This window comes from Trichosurus vulpecula, chromosome 9 (assembly GCF_011100635.1).
Source record: "Trichosurus vulpecula isolate mTriVul1 chromosome 9, mTriVul1.pri, whole genome shotgun sequence".
In the NCBI taxonomy this organism is placed as follows: domain Eukaryota; kingdom Metazoa; phylum Chordata; class Mammalia; order Diprotodontia; family Phalangeridae; genus Trichosurus; species Trichosurus vulpecula.
This window is the reverse complement of record NC_050581.1, coordinates 172,878,501-172,897,454: the sequence shown is the minus strand read 5'-3', so window position 1 is coordinate 172,897,454 and position 18,954 is coordinate 172,878,501. Positions and strand designations below refer to the sequence as shown.

Genomic DNA, 18,954 nt, shown 5'->3' with positions numbered 1-18,954 from the left:
GAATATTTATCAATGAAAATGGAGGAACAACAGTTTAAAAAAAGGGAGGAGAGCATATTTGTTAGCATTTCAGTGACAAATTATTATCATAGCTGAACTCAACACTTGGGTCCATGTATTGTATGAGGAAGAGGAAGTGGCAATAAAGAAGATAAGGGCAGTTAGACCAAACTAAATACACAAAGAAGAAATCTTTGCCAGGAGCAGCACACATTTGTAATCGTTGAGGGGTGAATTTTTAAAACATCTCAAAGTGGGGAAGATATCAAATTACTGCAAAAAGTCACAGATGGTATTAACTCCAGAATGGAGAATGACAGGCCACCAGTAACTAGAAGCCTGTATGCCTGCTTTCTCATCTCTCAAAAACCTTCTTAAAACAATTTCCACAGGGTTGAAGAGTATTCTGATGAAAAAATATGGGAAAGGAGTGGGTAGGCTTTCACAAACAATATGGTGGACCATATCTTCATAATCACACAATAATCACACACACAATCACACAATTGACCAAAAGGTATATATACTACAACATATCACTCTGTTTATTGTTTGTTGAATATATTAAAAAAATTGAATTTTATGTCACACTAATTTCCCAACATAATTTCTATCAGTGAGTTTTCTCTTGTAATGAAGGAAAAAAAAAATAAAGAAAACTAACTGATACTTGTCTTATAGTGTGTGTAACATTCTACACTCACATTTTTTCACCTCTCCAACAAAAAGAGGGAAAAATATTTCCTCATTTCTTCTCCTGGGCCAAATTTGGTCATTATGGTTACAGCAATATGTGGTTATAGCAATAAAGTATATTATTTTAAAAGTATTTGCACTGAATCTCATGAAAATTGACCATCGCTCCTCCTATTTCATGTCCAACTGACGAGAGGGAAAACATGTAGACTTCTTGGTAATTCAATTGCTTATGGTTCAAAAAGTTTTAAAGATTTGGTCTAAACTGCCAAGAACACTTAGGAGCCCTCCCTGGCTCATCCCCAGAGATGCAACCTTTGGAATAGGTTTCTTTAACATTAAGAATGTGAGATCTGTCAGAGCAGCAAGGGGTCAGAGAAGGCCACTGAAATAGCAAGAGAGAATGATGAGGAGCTAGAAACATAACAAGTCCTTCTGCCTTTGTAGGAAATGAGGGTGATAAGTGGTTTGGCCTACGATCTAATCTATTTCTCAGTTTCTCTGGCCTATGGGATTGATGGCTGACTAAGCCTGTTTCAAATGTTTAGGGGTCGGCTTTTATTCAAATTGTAGGGCCTTTTGAATCCAGAACAAAGTGACCACAAGGCTTGAGAAATGGCTAAGGTAAATCCAGCCACTAAGAAAGGCAAGTGACTCCGTCTCTAACTAAGGAGAGCTTTGGCTGCCCTCTAGAGGATCCAAGCTGACACTCCACATGGGGAAAAACACGGGGAGAGAGGCAGATTTTGCCTTTGGAAGAGGTAGAAAAAAAAATCATTAAAGGCCTTAGAGTCTCCAGGTGCAGATTTTTTGTTTTAAATTGATTTAATCAGTTACAATGACCACATAATCACTTCTGATTTGTAATTGTGATTTCTTATATCCTGTGCCCAGCCTTGGAGTCACAGGGCATACTAACTACCCCTGGTTAAATTGCCAACTCTCTCTGACCCTCAATGTTTTCATCTGTAAAACATGAGCTGTTCAACTAGACGCTGGACCTTTTTTTTTTTAACAACCGCCTCCTGATTGGGTCTCCCTGCATCAAGCATCTGCCGGCTCCCATCCACCTTCCACAGTGATCACTTTGACTCACCCCACAAATCTGGTCAATCACCACCAAACCCTGTTATATTGACACTCACAAAATCTCTAGGATAGAGATTCTCGTGTGTGTGTGTGTGTGTGTGTGTGTGTGTGTGAGCGTGAGCGTGTGAGTGTGTGTGTATCTATATCTATATATCCCTTCCTCTGCTCATTCAGACCCTCATCACCCCAATAGCCTTCTTTCTAACTGGGCTCCCATCTCCCTCAAGTCCCTTTCCACTCTAATTTATTTTCTACTCTGCTGCAAAATTGTTTTTCCTAAAATCAGTGACAGGGCTGACCATATCACTCCTCTACTCATTAACTCCAATGACTCCCTATTAACTCTAGGATCAAATAAAAATTCTTCTGCTTGGCACTTAAAAACTCTTTAGAAACTGACTCCAATCTATTTTTCCAGCCTCATTATTTATCATTCCCCTTCATATAATGTCTAGTCCAGCCATTTTGGCCTTGCTTGTCTTAAGAAAGGATATTCAGTTTCCCTGTCTCTCAAGCTTGGAATACACCATACCCCCTTCCTCACCTCTACTTCTAAGATTCCCTAGTTTTTCTTTTGAAAGCTCAGATCAGATGCCACTACAAGAGGTCTTTCCTGATTCCCCCTAGCTGTTAGTACCATCCCCTTCCCTGATTACCTTGCATTTATTTGGTATATCTATGTCTATGTTTATGCCTGTATGCATGTTGTCTCTTCCCAGAGAATATAAGCTATTTGAGGGTAGCCAATATTTCCTTTTTTGTCTTGTAAGACCTTGTTCTTTTTATTCAGCAGGATCAAATACAGTGCTTCATACACAGTAGGCACTTAATAAATGCTTATTGGTTGATGGACCGATCCCAAGATCTTACTTATGTTATAATCATGATTAGCATTTATGTAGTATTTTAAAGTTTGTGAAGAACTTTACAGGTGTTATCTCATCTGATCCTCACAACAACCCAGGAAAAGCAGATCCTATGAACGGTCTCATTTTACAGATAAGGCAAACAAAGGTTAAGTGACTTACTCAGGGTCACACAGCTAGTAAGTGTTTGAAGCTGGATCTGAACTCTGGTCTTCCTGACTCCAAGTCCAGCACTCTATCCACTATGCCATCTAGCTGCCTAAATGATTGGTGGTTTATGGCTTACAGTTGTATATTGGTGGAGGGAGTTCCCATACTGGGACTTCTCTCATGCTCCTGAAATCACAGCTCCTTACTACTCTTCTAGCCTTGATCTGTATACCCAAGAGCAAACCATTTTCATTAACTAGATACCCACCGAACTATAAATTTAGTTTCTCTGGCTTAAAAAAAAAAACCCACAACTGTAAGTGTCTGATGTATCATCTGTACTGGAATGGTAGTAGTCTGGGAGGGATCAGGCTCAGTTGTTTTATGGGGAAAAAATGCCAAGAGAAAATACTTACTAAAAATATTTACAAGGCAAAGGGAAAGTACTAGGCTGCTGACCAAAACATTCCACGGAGACACCCTTGAAAGAAGCAATTTTCCGGGCATGGTCTCTAGAAAGGTGGGAACTGCCAATCATAAAAATCAACATCTTCTGGAAATAAACACCAGTAAGAGAGAGAGACTATCCTCCCAACCAGGTAACAGTTTAGGGGAGACCTTTATCTTCACCTGGTCATGTGGAAAAGAATTATTATTATTACAATTTGGGTAGAAAGAAATATTCTGTTCTCAAAGACTTTCGGCTGAAAACCCTCCTGAAATGGCTGTAGATTTCAGCCATTGTAGCCAAATTCAAGTTTTGTTATGTTAGGGAGGATATTGTGGGAAACTATACTGCGTATGTGGAATTTTCCCCCATAAAACAGTTTTAAGAAATAAATTCCATGATGCACAGCAAGGAAAGAAAAGTGTCCAATTTTACTTAGGGAATTCACTTATGTTTTTCTTTTGGAAGAGGTCTTGAAGGCTGAATGGTGTAATGTATATGTACACAGTATCTAAGTGAACCTGACTGTTCACCTGGCACTTGATTAAACAGCCTCTCGGTCTCTAGTTTTCCTATCCTCCAATTCGTCTTCCATGTCACTTACAAACGAAACTCACTCAAAGACAGTTTTCACTCCTTTGCTCAAAAATATCCCCTGGCTCTCGGTTTCCTACTCTAACTCTTTTGCTCTGCTCTCAAGGTTCTCCAAATATCTTCTCTCTATTCAACTTCTCCCTGCCCCCCACAATCCATTGAACTAAATTTATTTCCAGATCACAGATCACAGCAATTGGAGAAAGTTGGAAGAGATTTTTGAGGTCACTGAGTCCAACTCTCTCATTTAACCCACTACCCCCAGCTCAGACCCTGTGCTTCTATTGTCCCACAAACACTCTGTGCTCATTTTATGTCTCTGTGATTCCAGCTCACACTGTCTATTCTTCTTGCCCCTGAATTCAGTTCCTTCGCCTTCTGTCAATACAAATCTTACTCATCCTTCCAGTCCCTTTTCAAAATCCATTTCTCCTTGATGTCATCCCTGACCACTTACTTGATCACCCTCCCCTCTGACCTCTTGATCTAAGCCACTCGAAGTACCACTTGAGGATATACTGTTTTGAATTGCTCACTATTATTTCATGGCTATTTCTCACTGAATGAACTCCCAAACTCCTCTGGGTAGCTTTCAAGGCCTCCAAATAGCTGTCCTAGTTGTTCCGTTGTGTCTGACTTTTTTTTTTTTGACCCCACTTGGGGTTTTCATGGCAGAAAATACTGGAGTGGCTTACCATTTCCTTTTCCAGATCATTTTGCAGATGAGGAACTGAAGCAAACAAGGTTAAGTGACTTGCCCAGGGTCACATAGTAATAAGTATCTGTGTCCACATCTGAACTCAGAATGATGAGTCTTCCTGATTCCAGGCCCAGCATTCCAGCCATTGTGCCACTTAGCAAACAGGGTTAAGTGACTTGCCTATAGCCACATAGCTAGTAAGTGTGTGAGGTTGGATTTGAACTAAATCTTCCTGACTTCAGGCCTGGCACTCTAACCACTGCTCCACCTAGCTGCACTAGTATCTGTCCTCCCCTTCACCAATTTTTCTACCTTGTTGTCCCAAGTCGGACTAATTAGGAGCAATGGTTTTTAGTACACAGTAAGTTAAACTATGAAGACAGCAGGTCATCATAGGGGTCCCTGGTGGTGAGGGAAAGGTGCGGCAGAATTGATTTTTTAAATTTATCCACTATTAGAGATAGGCTACCAGATGAGAGGAAGAAATGTCCCTAAGGCCAGTATAGGGTGGTAACCAGGGTTGGACTAGGTTCGCAGTACTGGAAACATTAAGGGGAAGACTTCAACACCAAGATAAGGTCACAGTTGCAGATTCAAGAATTCAAAATCAGGGTCAGTAGTCTGTTTCAGACTATAGCACTATAGTAACAAATGGGCAGAAGTTACAAGGTGGAAAATTGAGGCTTGATGTTTGTTTTTTTTCTCCTTCTTTTGGACTAGATGTGTGATTTTATCAGACTTGGGAATTCTTGTGAGGAAACTCCTATTTACACAGATCAATAATTCATCTGCAATGTCTAGTCTTTGAGAGCTGCCTGGGGTACTAAAAGTTTGCTTTCCCAGGGTCACCAGACAATACGTGTCCAAGGTAGACTTGAACACACGTCTTTCTACTCCAAGTCCAGCTTTCTTTCTCTACTATATCACATTGTCTCTTTATTGGACAAGTCAACAACGGGGAAACCCCGAGAGAACAGAAGACGGTGGTGAGCTGAATGATCAAAGCCAGCTCAGAAAGTCAGGGACCAAGGCTAGATTCCAGGAGCCAAGAGAGGCCATAGGATCCAACTCACTAAAAAAAATCAGCCCACATTCATAAAGTATTTTAGGTTCTCAAGAACCTGGTGAAGGAACTGAAGATGCTTAGCTTGAATAAGAGAAGGGTATGTAGGGAGATGATACCTGAAAGACTGTTAGGAATCATGAGCTGCTTGATTCCAAAAGCAAAAGCCAAGAGTTGCTTCCAAGAGGAAAATTTGAGGCTTGAGATCTATCCATGCAGGCTACTCCAAAGTGAAATGGTTTGCCTTGGGAGGCCATGGATTTGCTCTCACTGGAGATATTTAAGCAGAAGCTGAAGGACCACTTGTCAGGCATATCTTAGTGGGGATTCTTTAGGGAAATATAGGTTGGACTAGATGACCACTAAGGTGCTTTTCAACTCTGGAATTCTGGGATTCTGAGAGAGACTCAGGACTTGAACCCCAAAGACACAGGTCTTCTGGTTGAAGGCTGAGACTCTTCCTTTTCCATCATGTTGCCTTTACAAGTTAGGTTATCCTAACAGCATTCCTATGTGAAACTGGGAGGAAGGAAAAAACCCAGCAGTCTTGAAATAGAACACATCTGCCTGTCTTTTCATAGCCATCTATTTTCATCTGTGCCCATAATGGAAGAAACCACATTTGGAAATGATCATGTTATAGTCCCAGGTACCAAGTAAGGATAGGACATTTAAGACAACTGGAAAAAGTGACTTAAATATATAAAAAGTTGGAGGCAACTAGTTTGTATATATTTGTATTTATTCACTTTATACTTATGCTGTATATCTTTATATATGTAGTTGTTGTCTCCATCATTTGGGAAAGAGAAAAGTGGGCCAGATTGCTTTTGGACAACCCTGGGTCACTTTCAGGGATTCCAAACTGCTTGCTGTTACAAAAACCCATCTCTCAATGCCAAAATTCTCCTGGTGATGTTTTAGGGTTATGGATCATAGATCACTTTATGTGATTATGGATCATGGAATCAGATAGGTGGCTTAACAGGTTGAGTGCTGGACTTTGAGTCAGGAAGACCTGAGTTCAAATTCTGTCTCAGACACTTATTAGCTGTGTGACCCTGGGCAAGTCACTTAACATCCCTCAGCCTCCAGGTTCCTCATGTGTCAAAGGAGGGGGTTGGGCATCATGGCCTCTAAGATCACTTCCACATTTAAGTCTATGATCCTATGACCATGATCCCAGAAGGGTTGAAATGACAAGACACAGTGGACAGAGTATGTTTCCAAAGATAACTTGTACCTGAACAGGAAAATAAAGGGCATCACTGAGGACATAGATTGCTGGGAAAGGAAGCAAGCTGCTGATGTAAGATGCCTAAGAAGAGACAACAGATGGATAGTCTGGATACATTGGTACCCAGGAGATATTAAAAAAGATATTAGGTGGATTATCTAGAAAAAGTTTAACTTCGGGAAATAATCCCAAAGGATGAGAGGGCATGGAGGGGTTCGATTTATAGTTATGCATGGACTACTACACCAAGATGATGCTAGTCTTTTGGCAAAGATAGAGAGACATGGCCTACACATGAATACTGTTAGAAGAATTTGGAACTGGTGGAATATCTGGACACAAAGAGTAGTTAGTAATGGTTCAATGGCCGCTTGGTAGGAGATTCCATTCAAATGTCCCAGGAGTGCTTAGCTCTGTACTTTTTTTTTTAACATTTTCATCAATTATTTGAACACAAGGCATACTTATCAAATTTTCACAATTGACCCAAGGCTAGAAGATATGGCTAGCACAGACTATGTGATATCAGGAGCCAGAAAGTTCCTGACAGGCTTCAATTCTTGGTTGATGCTAATAAGATGAAAGTTAATAGGGATAAATGTAAAGCCTTACAACTGGGTTTAAGAAATGAACTTCCCAAGTATCAGATGAAGGGGGGGGTGATTAAGCAAACATTTGTCTGAAAAAGAGCTAGGAGTTTTAGTAGGCTGCAAGCTCAAAATGGGTGTGATACGACATCTAAAAGTGCTACTGTAATATTGATTTGAATTAAGAGAGGCGTAACTTCAAGGAATAAAGAGTTATCTCCCTGTACTCTGTCCTGGTCTGATCATATTCATTTTACCTGCTTAATTTTGGGTGTTACAGGCTGATAAACTAGAGAGTGTCAAGGAGGGCAATCTGGATGGTGAAGAATTGGGAGTCTAAATCATACAAAGATTAGTCAAAGGAAATGGGTGGGAATGGTTAGCCCAGAGAGGAGATTCAGAGGAGACCTAATATCAAGAGCTAAGTATCTGAAAGCATTATATGGAACAGGGATTCAATTTGATCTGTTTCAGACTATAGCACTATAGTAATAAATGGGTAGAAGTTACAAGGTGGCAAATTGAGGCTCGATGTTAAGAAAAACTTCTTAACAATTGTAGAGGTCCCAATGTAGAATTGGTCACTTTGGTTAGCAATGGGTTCTAACTGTAGATGTCCCAATGTAGAATTGGTCACTTTGGTCAGTAATGGGTTCTAACTGTAGATGTCCCAATGTAGAATTGGTCACTTTGGTTAGCAATGGGTTCTAACTGTAGATGTCCCAATGTAGAATTGGTCACTTTGGTCAGTAATGGGTTCTAACTGTAGATGTCCCAATGTAGAATTGGTCACTTTGGTTAGTAATGGGTTCCAGTTGTAGAAGTCCCAGTGTAGAATTGGTCACTTTGATCAGTAATGGGTTCTAACTGTAGATGTCCCAATGTAGAATTGGTCACTTTGGTCAGTAATGGGTTCTAACTGTAGATGTCCCAATGTAGAATTGGTCGCTTTGGTTAGTAATGGGTTCTCTGTCATTGGAAGTCTTAAAGCAGTTGTCGAAACTTATTGGGTATGTTGTAATGGGAGTTCTTTTTCAAGGACTGGGTTGGACTAGATGGCTGCTGATAGCCCTTCCGGTTCTGAAAATCTGGGATTCTAGGAAATAATGGTTTTATCAAAGTAGCAGCTCTGTGACCACAGCCACCTAAAGCTGTTATTTGTGCCCCACTTTTCTCTGGGGAGGGGGCCCAAAGGCAGGGAGTAGCGATAACTTTGTGGAAATTCTTTGTTTGAATTTCATGGGACCTAAGATTTTCTTTTTGACATTTCAGGCTGTAAGGCTCTGAAGGGTTGTGATCAGGCTTTATATTGATTCTACATTAGCTATTTTATAAGCATAATCCCAAGGATATAGTCGTCTCTCTAAAACTTTTAAAAATGGATTAGTCAGCTGAATATGGGAATAAGAGAGTAACAGGAAATCTTGAGTATAGTCCTTTTGTTGGGGGGAGGGGGACTGTCCAGGATACCCTCCAGAGTCTGAGATTTGGTACTTTATATTTTGAAAATTCAACATGTACATGGACAGTCTATCATGGGTTCTATCATATTCTTGGAATCCAGGTCCACCACTTCTGCTGCCACCAATCCCTGAGCTTTGGGTGGCTCTTCTTGTGATAATAAGACTGTCTCTAAACAGGGGGTATTGGTAAACAGAAACTACAAGCTATTCAAGATAAAGTCCGGTCAACAGAAAGAACAGGAATGAAACAAACAGAACGAAATGTTGGGCAATTATAAAGCCCAAACTTGGCTCCAAAGAAGTGATTGAAGAAGTCACCTTCCTCTTATCTCTCCCATCCTTTGTGAAGGTGGGGAGTGTCCACAGGTACAAAACACTGTGAAAGAATGACAGACTTTTCACTGTGTTGATTGGTTTTGTAAATTTTTTTTCTTTTCTTCCTTATTATGACAGATGGTCCTCTGGGAGAGGATAGTAAGGGTGACATGGCAGGAAAATGTAAAAACAAAAAAGATGAAGATACAAATTTATCTTTAAAAAGATAGCTTCCAAAAATAAAAGAAGGTTCACTTCTTGGTGTAATTAAGAATTAAGAGAATATTGAAAACGAAGATCTTTATAGCAAAAAATTAGCAGCTGTCCAAAGCATCTTTAAACATTCAGGAATTTCCCTATGTCGGGGATCTCTAGAACATGTCCCTGAATGAGAAAGGGAGTTCTGTACTAGATCTTGAGAACTGATAACAGGGTATACATATGATATTATTTTTTCAAAAGAGATAAATTTTAAAACATTTAGTTTAAAATATTCATGCTATCTTTTCTTGAATTTGGCAACATTAAAGTTACAATACAAATTTATAAAATGTACAACTTCCATTTACCTCTCTGGTGTATATGCTGAATATGTCAGTCTTTCCATTCAAACAGAGGTGTATGTAGATAACAGAAGAAAGATATAAATTCCTTACAAAAACTCCTCTAAAAAATGCACACCAGAACCCTAGAATCAGATAGCATCAGGCAATTCCTCCCTTTGCTACTGTCAGAATGAAAACTCTCCTTGCTGTGTACAGTAGGTACTCTATATTCTCAGTCTCAGGTTGAAAATATTTGTATTTCTCACAAATGGCAGCATGTTCATTCACTGGGCAAAAGCAAAAGAAACATTATGCAGCAAATATACTTACGTGTCATCTATGAACGTTATTCCAAAATATTCCTTTTCTTTGAGGTTGAAATGTGATGCCACCAGGTCCAGCAATTCTCTTGACAAAAGTTTGGGCTGTCAAAATAAACATCTTGTTAGAAAGAAGGGTTTCTTCCCCACCTGCAATCCCTCCAACTCAAACAGTTTAAATAAGCTTTTTTGGCATTATTATTATTGTTTTATTATTCAACTAATCCCCATATTCACTCATTCCTTGGGGTGAATCTATTTGGATGTTTCTCCACAAGAAATTGAGGCCAAGGTCCAGGGGCAGACATTTATAGGTGTAAATTTATGGAGTCTGCAGCAATCACTCATTTTTATATAATACTTTATAGATTACAATGCATATTCCTTACAACAACCTAGGGGGTAAGGAGTAAAATATTTTGTATATGTATATGTAAACATACATACGTATGTATATATGCATGTGTATGTATGTGTGTATGTGTGTGTATATATATGTACATGTAGGTATATACATATATATGTATAGAGAGAGAGAGAGAGGAGAGAGGGGGAGAGAGAAAGAGAGAGAGAGAGACACAGAGAGAGAGAGAGAGAGAGAGAGAGAGAGAGAGAGAGAGAGACAGAGAGACAGAGAGAGAGATAGGGGCATGGTTTTAGACAGAATCAATGATCTGGCCATGTTGTTCGAATGTAAAACGTATGCTTGCCAAAAAGACTATTTTATGGAGAACTCACACAGAGCAAACATTCACATGGTGGTCAGAAGAAGAGATACAAGGATACTCTCAAGGTCTCTCTTAAGACCTTTGGGAGACACTGGCACAGGATCGCTCAGCATGGCATTCCCACATCGGAGAAGGCACTGTGCTCTAAGAGCAAAAGCAGAATTGAAGTAGCTCAAAAGAAACGTAAGATGCGCAGATTTAGAGTATCCACCCCAAATGTTCATGTGGACTATTTGCTCCAGACCTGTGGTAGAACATTCCAAGCTCCTGTTGGTCTGCACAGCCACAGTCAGACACCCTGTAACTTGACTCTAGCATAGTGATGTCATTTTGGTCTTCTTTGGGGAGGAAGGACAACAACCAACCAAACATGGCATATGGAAAGGGGAGAATAATATAGGGGACTATAAAGAAGCCACAAAGACATAGGTTTAGTGCCTCTGCCACAAACTGCCTGTATGACCCTGGTCAAACCAACTTCTCATTGTTCTGGGCAACTGTCTAAGACAGAGGTTCTTAACCTGGGCTTCTCAGACCCCCAGGTTAAGAACCTCTGGCTCTAAGACTAATTTTCAGAGAAGGTGCCAACCTGCACTGGTAGATGGAGTTTCCCCACCTGGAAGTCCCCTATAGCAGTGAAACCCCAGTAACCGTTGTTCTCCCCAACTCTATCATACTATGCTACAGTACACTTCAATTCAATCTATTAAGTTAGGGTTTAGCAACAAGGCTATGCTTTCATGTCTTAATTAATAACAACAAAACCTTACACTTGCCTAGCACTGTGTCGTTTTCAAGGTGCTTTCATGACAATTATTTCAGGTGATCTACTAAACAGCCCATCACCCCTCCCAGAGTGCTGCAATGAGGGTAGGTGATGGCAATGGTGTCTTTAATGTCCTTTGGGGATTCCTGATCATTGGCATCATGGAGGAAGGAATATTGAAAGAGCCAGTGGTTAGATACTGGGATACGGCAACCAGGACTTGGACTTCATGAATAATAACAATGATGAAGATGATGATGATGATGATAGCTGGCATTTATATAATTAGATACTTAAAGTCCTATATATAAATATATTCTATAAATTTATATAGCATATATATAAACTATACATTTATATAGTATATACACTATATATAGTCCTATATATAAATATATACTATATATAGAGTCCTATATATAAATGTATATTATATATTTATGACATATAAATATATACTATATATACTATATATTATACTAGACTATCTATACTATATATTTATATAATATATAAATATATCCATATATACTATACATTTATATACAGGACTGGAAGGTTCACAAAGTGCTTTGCAAATATTATTTCACTTTATCCTCACAACAACCCTGGGAGATAGATAGGTGCTAATATTATTCCCATCTTACAGATGAGAAAGATTTGCCCAGCGTCACAAAATGAGTAAATGTCCAAGAGTGGATTTGAACTCAGGTCCTCCTGACTCCATGTTTAGTACTCTTTCCACTGTGGTATATAGAACCAGAAAGGTGACAACTCCAGTGTACTCCAGACTACACATGGGGTATTGTACTCTGTTCTGGATGCCAGGCTTCTGAAAGGCTCGTCATAAGCTGGAGAATGTGCGGAATGAGACTAGAACAATGAAAAGCCTCGAGATTATGCCATTTGAGGACGGGTAAAAAAAAAACGGGGGATGTTTAGCTTGGAGAAAAGGCCTTATGGGATGGAGGAATGGCAGCTATCTTAAAATATCTTAAAGGTTTTCAAGTGGAAGATGGGTTGGACTTGTTTTGCTAGATTCCAGAGGGTTGGAACCAGCAATAGTGGGCACAGAGGGCAGGTTTTGGCTTAATGTAAGGCACTTCCTAACAGTTAGAGCTGCCCAAAAGTAGGATGGGTTCCCTTGGGAGGGAAAGCATTCCCCTGCACTTGTGGCAAGCCTGGATGACCACTTGCTGGGAATGTTGTAAAAGTGGGTCCTTTTCGGGTAGGGGTTGGACTAGATTAGGGGCTCTTGACTCTGGGGGCCGCCACAGAGATCCTTGGTTAGATTTCAGTGGGGGCCATGAACTTGGGCAAAAATTATACCTTTCATTTCAGTATAATTGGTTTCCTCTGTAATCCGCTAGTATTTTAATACATTTAAAAATATTACTCCAACAAAGGGTCCATAGGCTTCCAAGGGGTCCATGATCCCCTTGAGCAGACGGTTTCTGGGGTCCCTTAGAACTCTTGAGATTCCATGACTCTACAAGCCCTGTGAGGTAGGTCGTTAGACATTAATAGTTCTTTTTTTCCAAAAATAGTTTAGGTAATTTACTCACGGTCATATGGCTAATATTAGGCCAGGTTTACTGACCAGGATTTTTCTATTGTCTATGGTCCTTAACATATTTTTTTAAACACTCGGAACTAAGGGATCAATAATCCTGAAGAATACTGAAAGGTTTCTCTGACTTTTCACTTTTGATGGTACATTCTGGGAAGCCTGAAGCTTTATATAATAGGAAGGGGGCTATAAGGTTCAATTTTATGGGGGCTCTATGAGGTTTTGTCAGTTCAGTGCCACTTTCCATGTGCCTGTTGGATATCTCCAACTGGATATCATTGTCAACACATCAAACTTAACATACCTACACCCCAGAAGTCCACCAGCTTTCCTCTCCACACATGCCCCTCCTGATTTCCCGGTTCCCATGGATGGCACTGCCATGTTCTTGTTCAACTAAGCTCAAAATTTCTGAGACATCTTGGACCATTCCTTCCCCTTCTACAATTGCCAACTCCTCAATATTCAGCTGCTACATCTCCAGCCTAACTAAGGTCTTTATTACCTCTTGCCTGGACTACTGCAGTAGCCTCTCTACTCTCAAGGAGTTTACTGTCTATTAGGAGGAGGGAAACAAATATGTAATGAAGTAGATGATAAGTTGTACCCAGCAGCTCAGTGTAGTGGATAGAGAGCCAACCTAGCAGTCAGGAAGGCCTGGGTTCAAGGACCAGCTCTGACTCCTAGTAGCTGTGTGACCCTGGACAGGTTACCTAACCTCTCAGTGCCCCAGGCAACTCTCTAGGACTATAAATTGTAGAGGGATCGCTAACCTGCATTGGTCAAGGATGTCTAGTTCCTTACCGGGAATTCCTTAAACCAATAAATGACGGGTTCAGCCTGCCTCTTCTGTAGTTACTTGTGCACCCTTGGACAAGTTATTTAACCTCTGTGGGTGTCAGTTTTCTCATCTGTAGGATGAGGACTATATCTAATGTCTATTCTAGCTATAAATCTATGATCTTTCTCTAATCCTTCTCCAGGGGATTGTTTAATCCCCTCTAATGAATTTACCTTATTACAGCTTGTATTATTCTTAGTAATATAATGGTTTTATTTCTTCTACTAGGCTATAAAGCCCTTGAGGGTAGGAACTATGTCTTATCTAAACTTTGTAGCTTCCCTAGCACCTAGTATGAGTCTCTGTATGTAGAGATTCTTTGCAATATTTCATTTATTCATTAATTCAGTCCCTCTACAAGTACTTATTCTGTATGTAGAGATTCTTTGCAATATTTCATTTATTCATTAATTCAGTCCCTCTACAAGTACTTTTTAAGTACTTACAAAATTCAAGGCATTGTGGTAAAGAAGAAGGACCAACACAAGATAGTCTCTGCCCTCAAGGAGCTTATATTCTGTTTGCTGAATTGAATTCCAAGCTCTTCATTTTCTTTGAGATGTTGTATAACTCAAAAGAATTTTTTCAAATGAACGATTCTTTTCTGGTATCTGTTTTCCTTTCTTAAACATTGATAGACCCTAATATGGTTAGAAATAATTTTGGTCATTGAGAGCTTAGGAGGCTATTCCAATAGTCCAGGTATAAAGTGATGATGATCTGCACTAGGGTGGTCAGGCTGTGTGAATAGAAAGAAGGGGATGTGTGTGGGGGAGATGCTATGAAAATAAAAATGACAAGAGTCGACAGCAGAGGGGATATGTGGGGTGAGGATGAGTGAGGAGTTGAAGATGACCCTGAGGTCAGAATCTGGGGTGTCTGGGAGAATGGTGATGACCTCCACAATAATAGGAGGGTTTACAGGGAAAGGGCCCATCTAGATCTGAAATCCTGAAAGTCCCCATGCTCTTTAGGGGGGATATCCCTGAAAAACCAGACCCCACAGTATCAGGAGTAGCAAGTTGTTAAGGCCCCAGAGCCAAGGCTGATTAGAACATGCTTACTCAGGAGCTGATTTGAACAAAAGGCTTGATTTTTAATGAGCAGAAATGGAGCAGCCCCTCACCTGCACCAGCAGTTCCAGCTTCCTGTCATCAAGGAGGTGTACTTGGCAATGCCGGCCTTCCGTCATCTGTGGAGAAAGGCAGACATAGAAGGGTCATTGGGAGTGTGATGGGCAACATCTACATCACAGTGAATAATATTTTTGGGTCATGGACCGATAATTTCATCAGTGTGGGGAGCTTTCCTGGAAGAAGGCTCCCTCTACGAATGCACATCAGCAACTCATCCATAATTTACCTTCTTAAAGAATTGCCTGGGCAGTGACTTGCCCAGGGTAACCATGGTATCTGTGAGAGGCAGGGCTTGAACCCAGGTCTTCCTGCCTCAAAGGCCAACTCTCTATTTCAAGGCAACCAGTGGACTCACAGGATGGAGTGTTGGGAATCAGGGAGACTTGAGTTGGAATCCTGCCTTAGACTCTTACTACTTGGCAAGTCATTGAACTGTCCTCAGCCTCGGTTTCCTCCTTGATAAGTGGGGATAATAATCCCACTTATTTCACAGGGTTCTTGTGAGGAGAAAATGAAATCACATATAAAGTACCATATTAACGCTGGTTACTTCTTATTATCTACCATCTGTCATGTTGCTTCCCACACGGCAAGGCCCATGAACATTGTAAAAGCCCCCGGCATACAGAAACACAAATTATCCTCATTTACCATGATGGTAAATGCTGGTTATCCAATGTAATCAAATCTAAGCCTGACTTGATGGAATGTTGGTCTTTTGGGTAGAAAACTAGCAAAGCAGGTAGATATGAGCTCCAAGGGGATCAAGATCATGGCTCAATCCCTCTGGGTGGCAGCGTGTATATGGATGGCTAAAGACTTCTCATTGCACTTATCCACATATGATTTTAGTCACAAGTCATTGTAAACATTAAATTGCAGGCTCCTTGAGGGCAGGGACTATCTTTTTTACCTCTTTTTGTATCCCCGGCACTTAGAGCAGTACCCAGCACATAGTAAGCACTTAATAAATGTTTATTGAATTTCAAGAAGGAACAGGCAAGAGTATGATTAAGTCAGTATGATTCCAACATCAGTGACAACATAGTGTCATAGACAGGAAGCTGGGTTTGGTGTTAGGAGTACCAGAGTTCAAATCCGCCATCTCAGATGCTTACCAGCTGTGTAACCCTGAGCAAACCATTTATGTTCTCTGTGCCTCAGTTTCCTCATCTGTAAAATGAGGAGATAGCCTCTATGGTCCCTCTCAGTTCTGTCCCTGTTATTCTAGGATGATTACTGGCAAAATGAGAGGCCACACTCTTTGTCAGTTGTGACGCTGTTGTACATAAAAGGCAGCGAGTTAGGTGTGGAGGCCCAGATGGACAAATTGGACTGAACTGTGTGGGTATGGATCCCTTAGGGAAAGCACTAAAAAAAAACCATTCTGCTATATAAAACATGAGTCAGTGTGGTATGCTGGATGGACAGTGGGCTATTGAGTCAAGAAAACCAGGTTCAGGTCCTCTTTCTGTCACACACAGGATATGTGACACTCAGCAAGTCACCTAATCTCATAGTATCTCAGGCAACTCCCCAAGACTCTCTCTAAGACTAAGTTAGGTGCTGATCTTCATGGGTAGAGGGAATTTCCTCACTGGAACTACCCTATACCAGTGTAATCACACAGCCTTTCAAAGTAAATAAAATATTTCAAACTATAGCGCATGCTAATTATCTCCCAGTCTGGTGAATAAGCCACTTCCTGCTCAAAAGATATCTTTGGGGACTGGTCTTTCTTTGCCCTTAAAATAGTCATTCATGCTCTCATCAACAACAGAATATTTTATCAGAAATTTGTATGTTTCTATGTCTGAGCAGAGCAATCTGTTTTTAAAGATAGCATTTCCCACATGACTTAAACACATACCCGTAATGACTATTTTTCTTGTAGACAGCCACACAACAGCCAATAATAATAATAATAATAATAGCTACATTTATATAGCACTTTAAAGCTGACAAAACACTTTATATACATTACTTCATTTTTTTTCTCACAACAACCCTGTGAGACAGCTGCTATTAAAACCCCCATTTTAGACATGAGGAAACAGCCTGAGCCTGGGGATTCAAACTCATGTCTTCCCGACTCTGAGCCTACCTTTCGGCGTGTACTGGGTAACATGATTATAGTATAATGTGGCAAGTGACAATCTGGGAGAGGGCCTGAGAAGGGCAGTGTGGATGACGTGGGGAGAAACAATATTAGCAATTTAATACCACCCTAGAGAAACACAGCAGCCCTGTATCTTCTTGCCTGGATAGATTACACGGTGGGTCAGAGCACAGGGGAGGTCATCACCTGCAATTGGGAGATTTACCTTCTAATTTATTTAGAGTCACCTTGGAGTCAACCATTGAACAGTGGTAACAGTTCTTCAAAGCAACATGCCGGGTCTTTGTCTTACATGGAATGACCTTTTCATGAACCACTCTACCCCTTCATATGGTGGCACAGATTGGGTGGAGCTGGTGTCTTGGAAAAGACCACTAGCCTTGGAATCAGGGAAGACCTGGGTTTGAATCTTACCTCTGACACTTAATAATAATTGTGTGATCCTGGGCAAGTCACTAAACCATTCTCAGGCTCAGTTTCCCCATCTCTGAACTGGGGATAATAATAGTCTCTATCTCACAGTGTTGTTGCAAGAATCAAATGAGGTAATTTATATAAAATACTTTGCAAACTTCAAAGCATAATATAATGTTAGCTACTGTAGCAATCCATGTTTTGGCCACTTCTGTCTTGAGATGAGGATGAATCATTTTCAAAGGGAACATGATTATATAGTTCCTATTTTCTGCAAAGCCATTGCATTGGAAAGTAAGCAATACAATTTTTACAGAATGATAGCTAGCATTCACATATTGACAGCAGGTTTGCAAATCCCTTAGGATATGTTAGCTCATTTGACCCTTACAGCAATCCTGGAAGGTAGTGGCTATTATCCCCATTTTTTAAGTCAATCAATTAACTAACCTTTAATAAGGGCCTACTATGTGCCAGGCACTGTGCTAAGCACAAGGGATACATGGAAAGGCAGACAAGGATACTGAGATTGAGTAAGGTCAAGTGATTTGCCCAAGGTCACACGGCTAAGAATTTACATTCTAAGTTCTCCCGACTTTCTATAGGATAAAAAAAAATTATCCTCATTATACAGACAAACTCACATATAGATTAACATTCTAAGGTCTTGACATAGGGCAACAGGAGAACAAGTGGTGAAAAAGGGACCAAAGAGCTTCTCCCAACATTTCCTTTCTATAGTAAATAAGGAGGTAGAAATGGGGAAAAAACCCTATCATGTAAAAAGCCGAGTTGTCTCCCCACCATACAAAAGCCCGCTTTAAGTAATACTCAATCCAAGCACGTTTTCTCCCCTAAAACAAGTAGATTCATTAGCTTTCAAAACACTTTAAAGAAATGAAATGGGCATCTCTACTTATTTTTAACCTCTTCCCCCACCAATTATGTTACATTCGAAAGTTTCCACAATGAGAGCTGTATCTGAGAGCAGCAAAATCGCTACCAAAAGGGAAGCATCATAATTATAGCTATAAATGCAGAATCATTTTCTGAAACATGCAGGGACAAGCAGAATAGTTTTTGATACCAAGCATCAGGCAGCAGCAGCAAACAGCCCCAAAGCCTTGTGGCTTAGGAAATACACACAAAAAAGATGCCTAAGTCCCATTTCTCTTCCCCTCCTTCTTACTCTCTTTGCCCCCTCTCTCCAGTCCCATTCCAGGGATAAGAGATGAAGAATTTGGTTACTGGGTGAAGTCCCACCTCAGGCATCGGTGGCCCTGAGTCCGCTCCCCAGCTGGCCCAAG

General features: G+C 40.4%; 1 protein-coding gene across 2 annotated transcripts in view; it reads right to left on the bottom strand.

Annotated features, from left to right (window-relative positions):
• The window catches only part of FRMD4B (FERM domain containing 4B), a 159,959-nt gene that overhangs the window by 135,354 nt on the left and 5,651 nt on the right, over positions 1-18,954 (bottom strand). Inside the window, exons 1-3 of one of the 2 annotated variants that reach the window (XM_036738725.1) lie at positions 18,911-18,930; positions 15,105-15,170; positions 10,084-10,178 (exon numbers count right to left, since the gene is read on the bottom strand). In XM_036738725.1, coding sequence (XP_036594620.1) covers positions 10,084-10,178; positions 15,105-15,170; positions 18,911-18,919 — 170 coding nt within the window. In that variant the 5' untranslated portion in view covers positions 18,920-18,930. Of the gene's footprint in view, positions 1-10,083; positions 10,179-15,104; positions 15,171-18,910; positions 18,931-18,954 lie in introns of those variants that run through there. The other variant, XM_036738724.1, reaches the window with a different exon arrangement.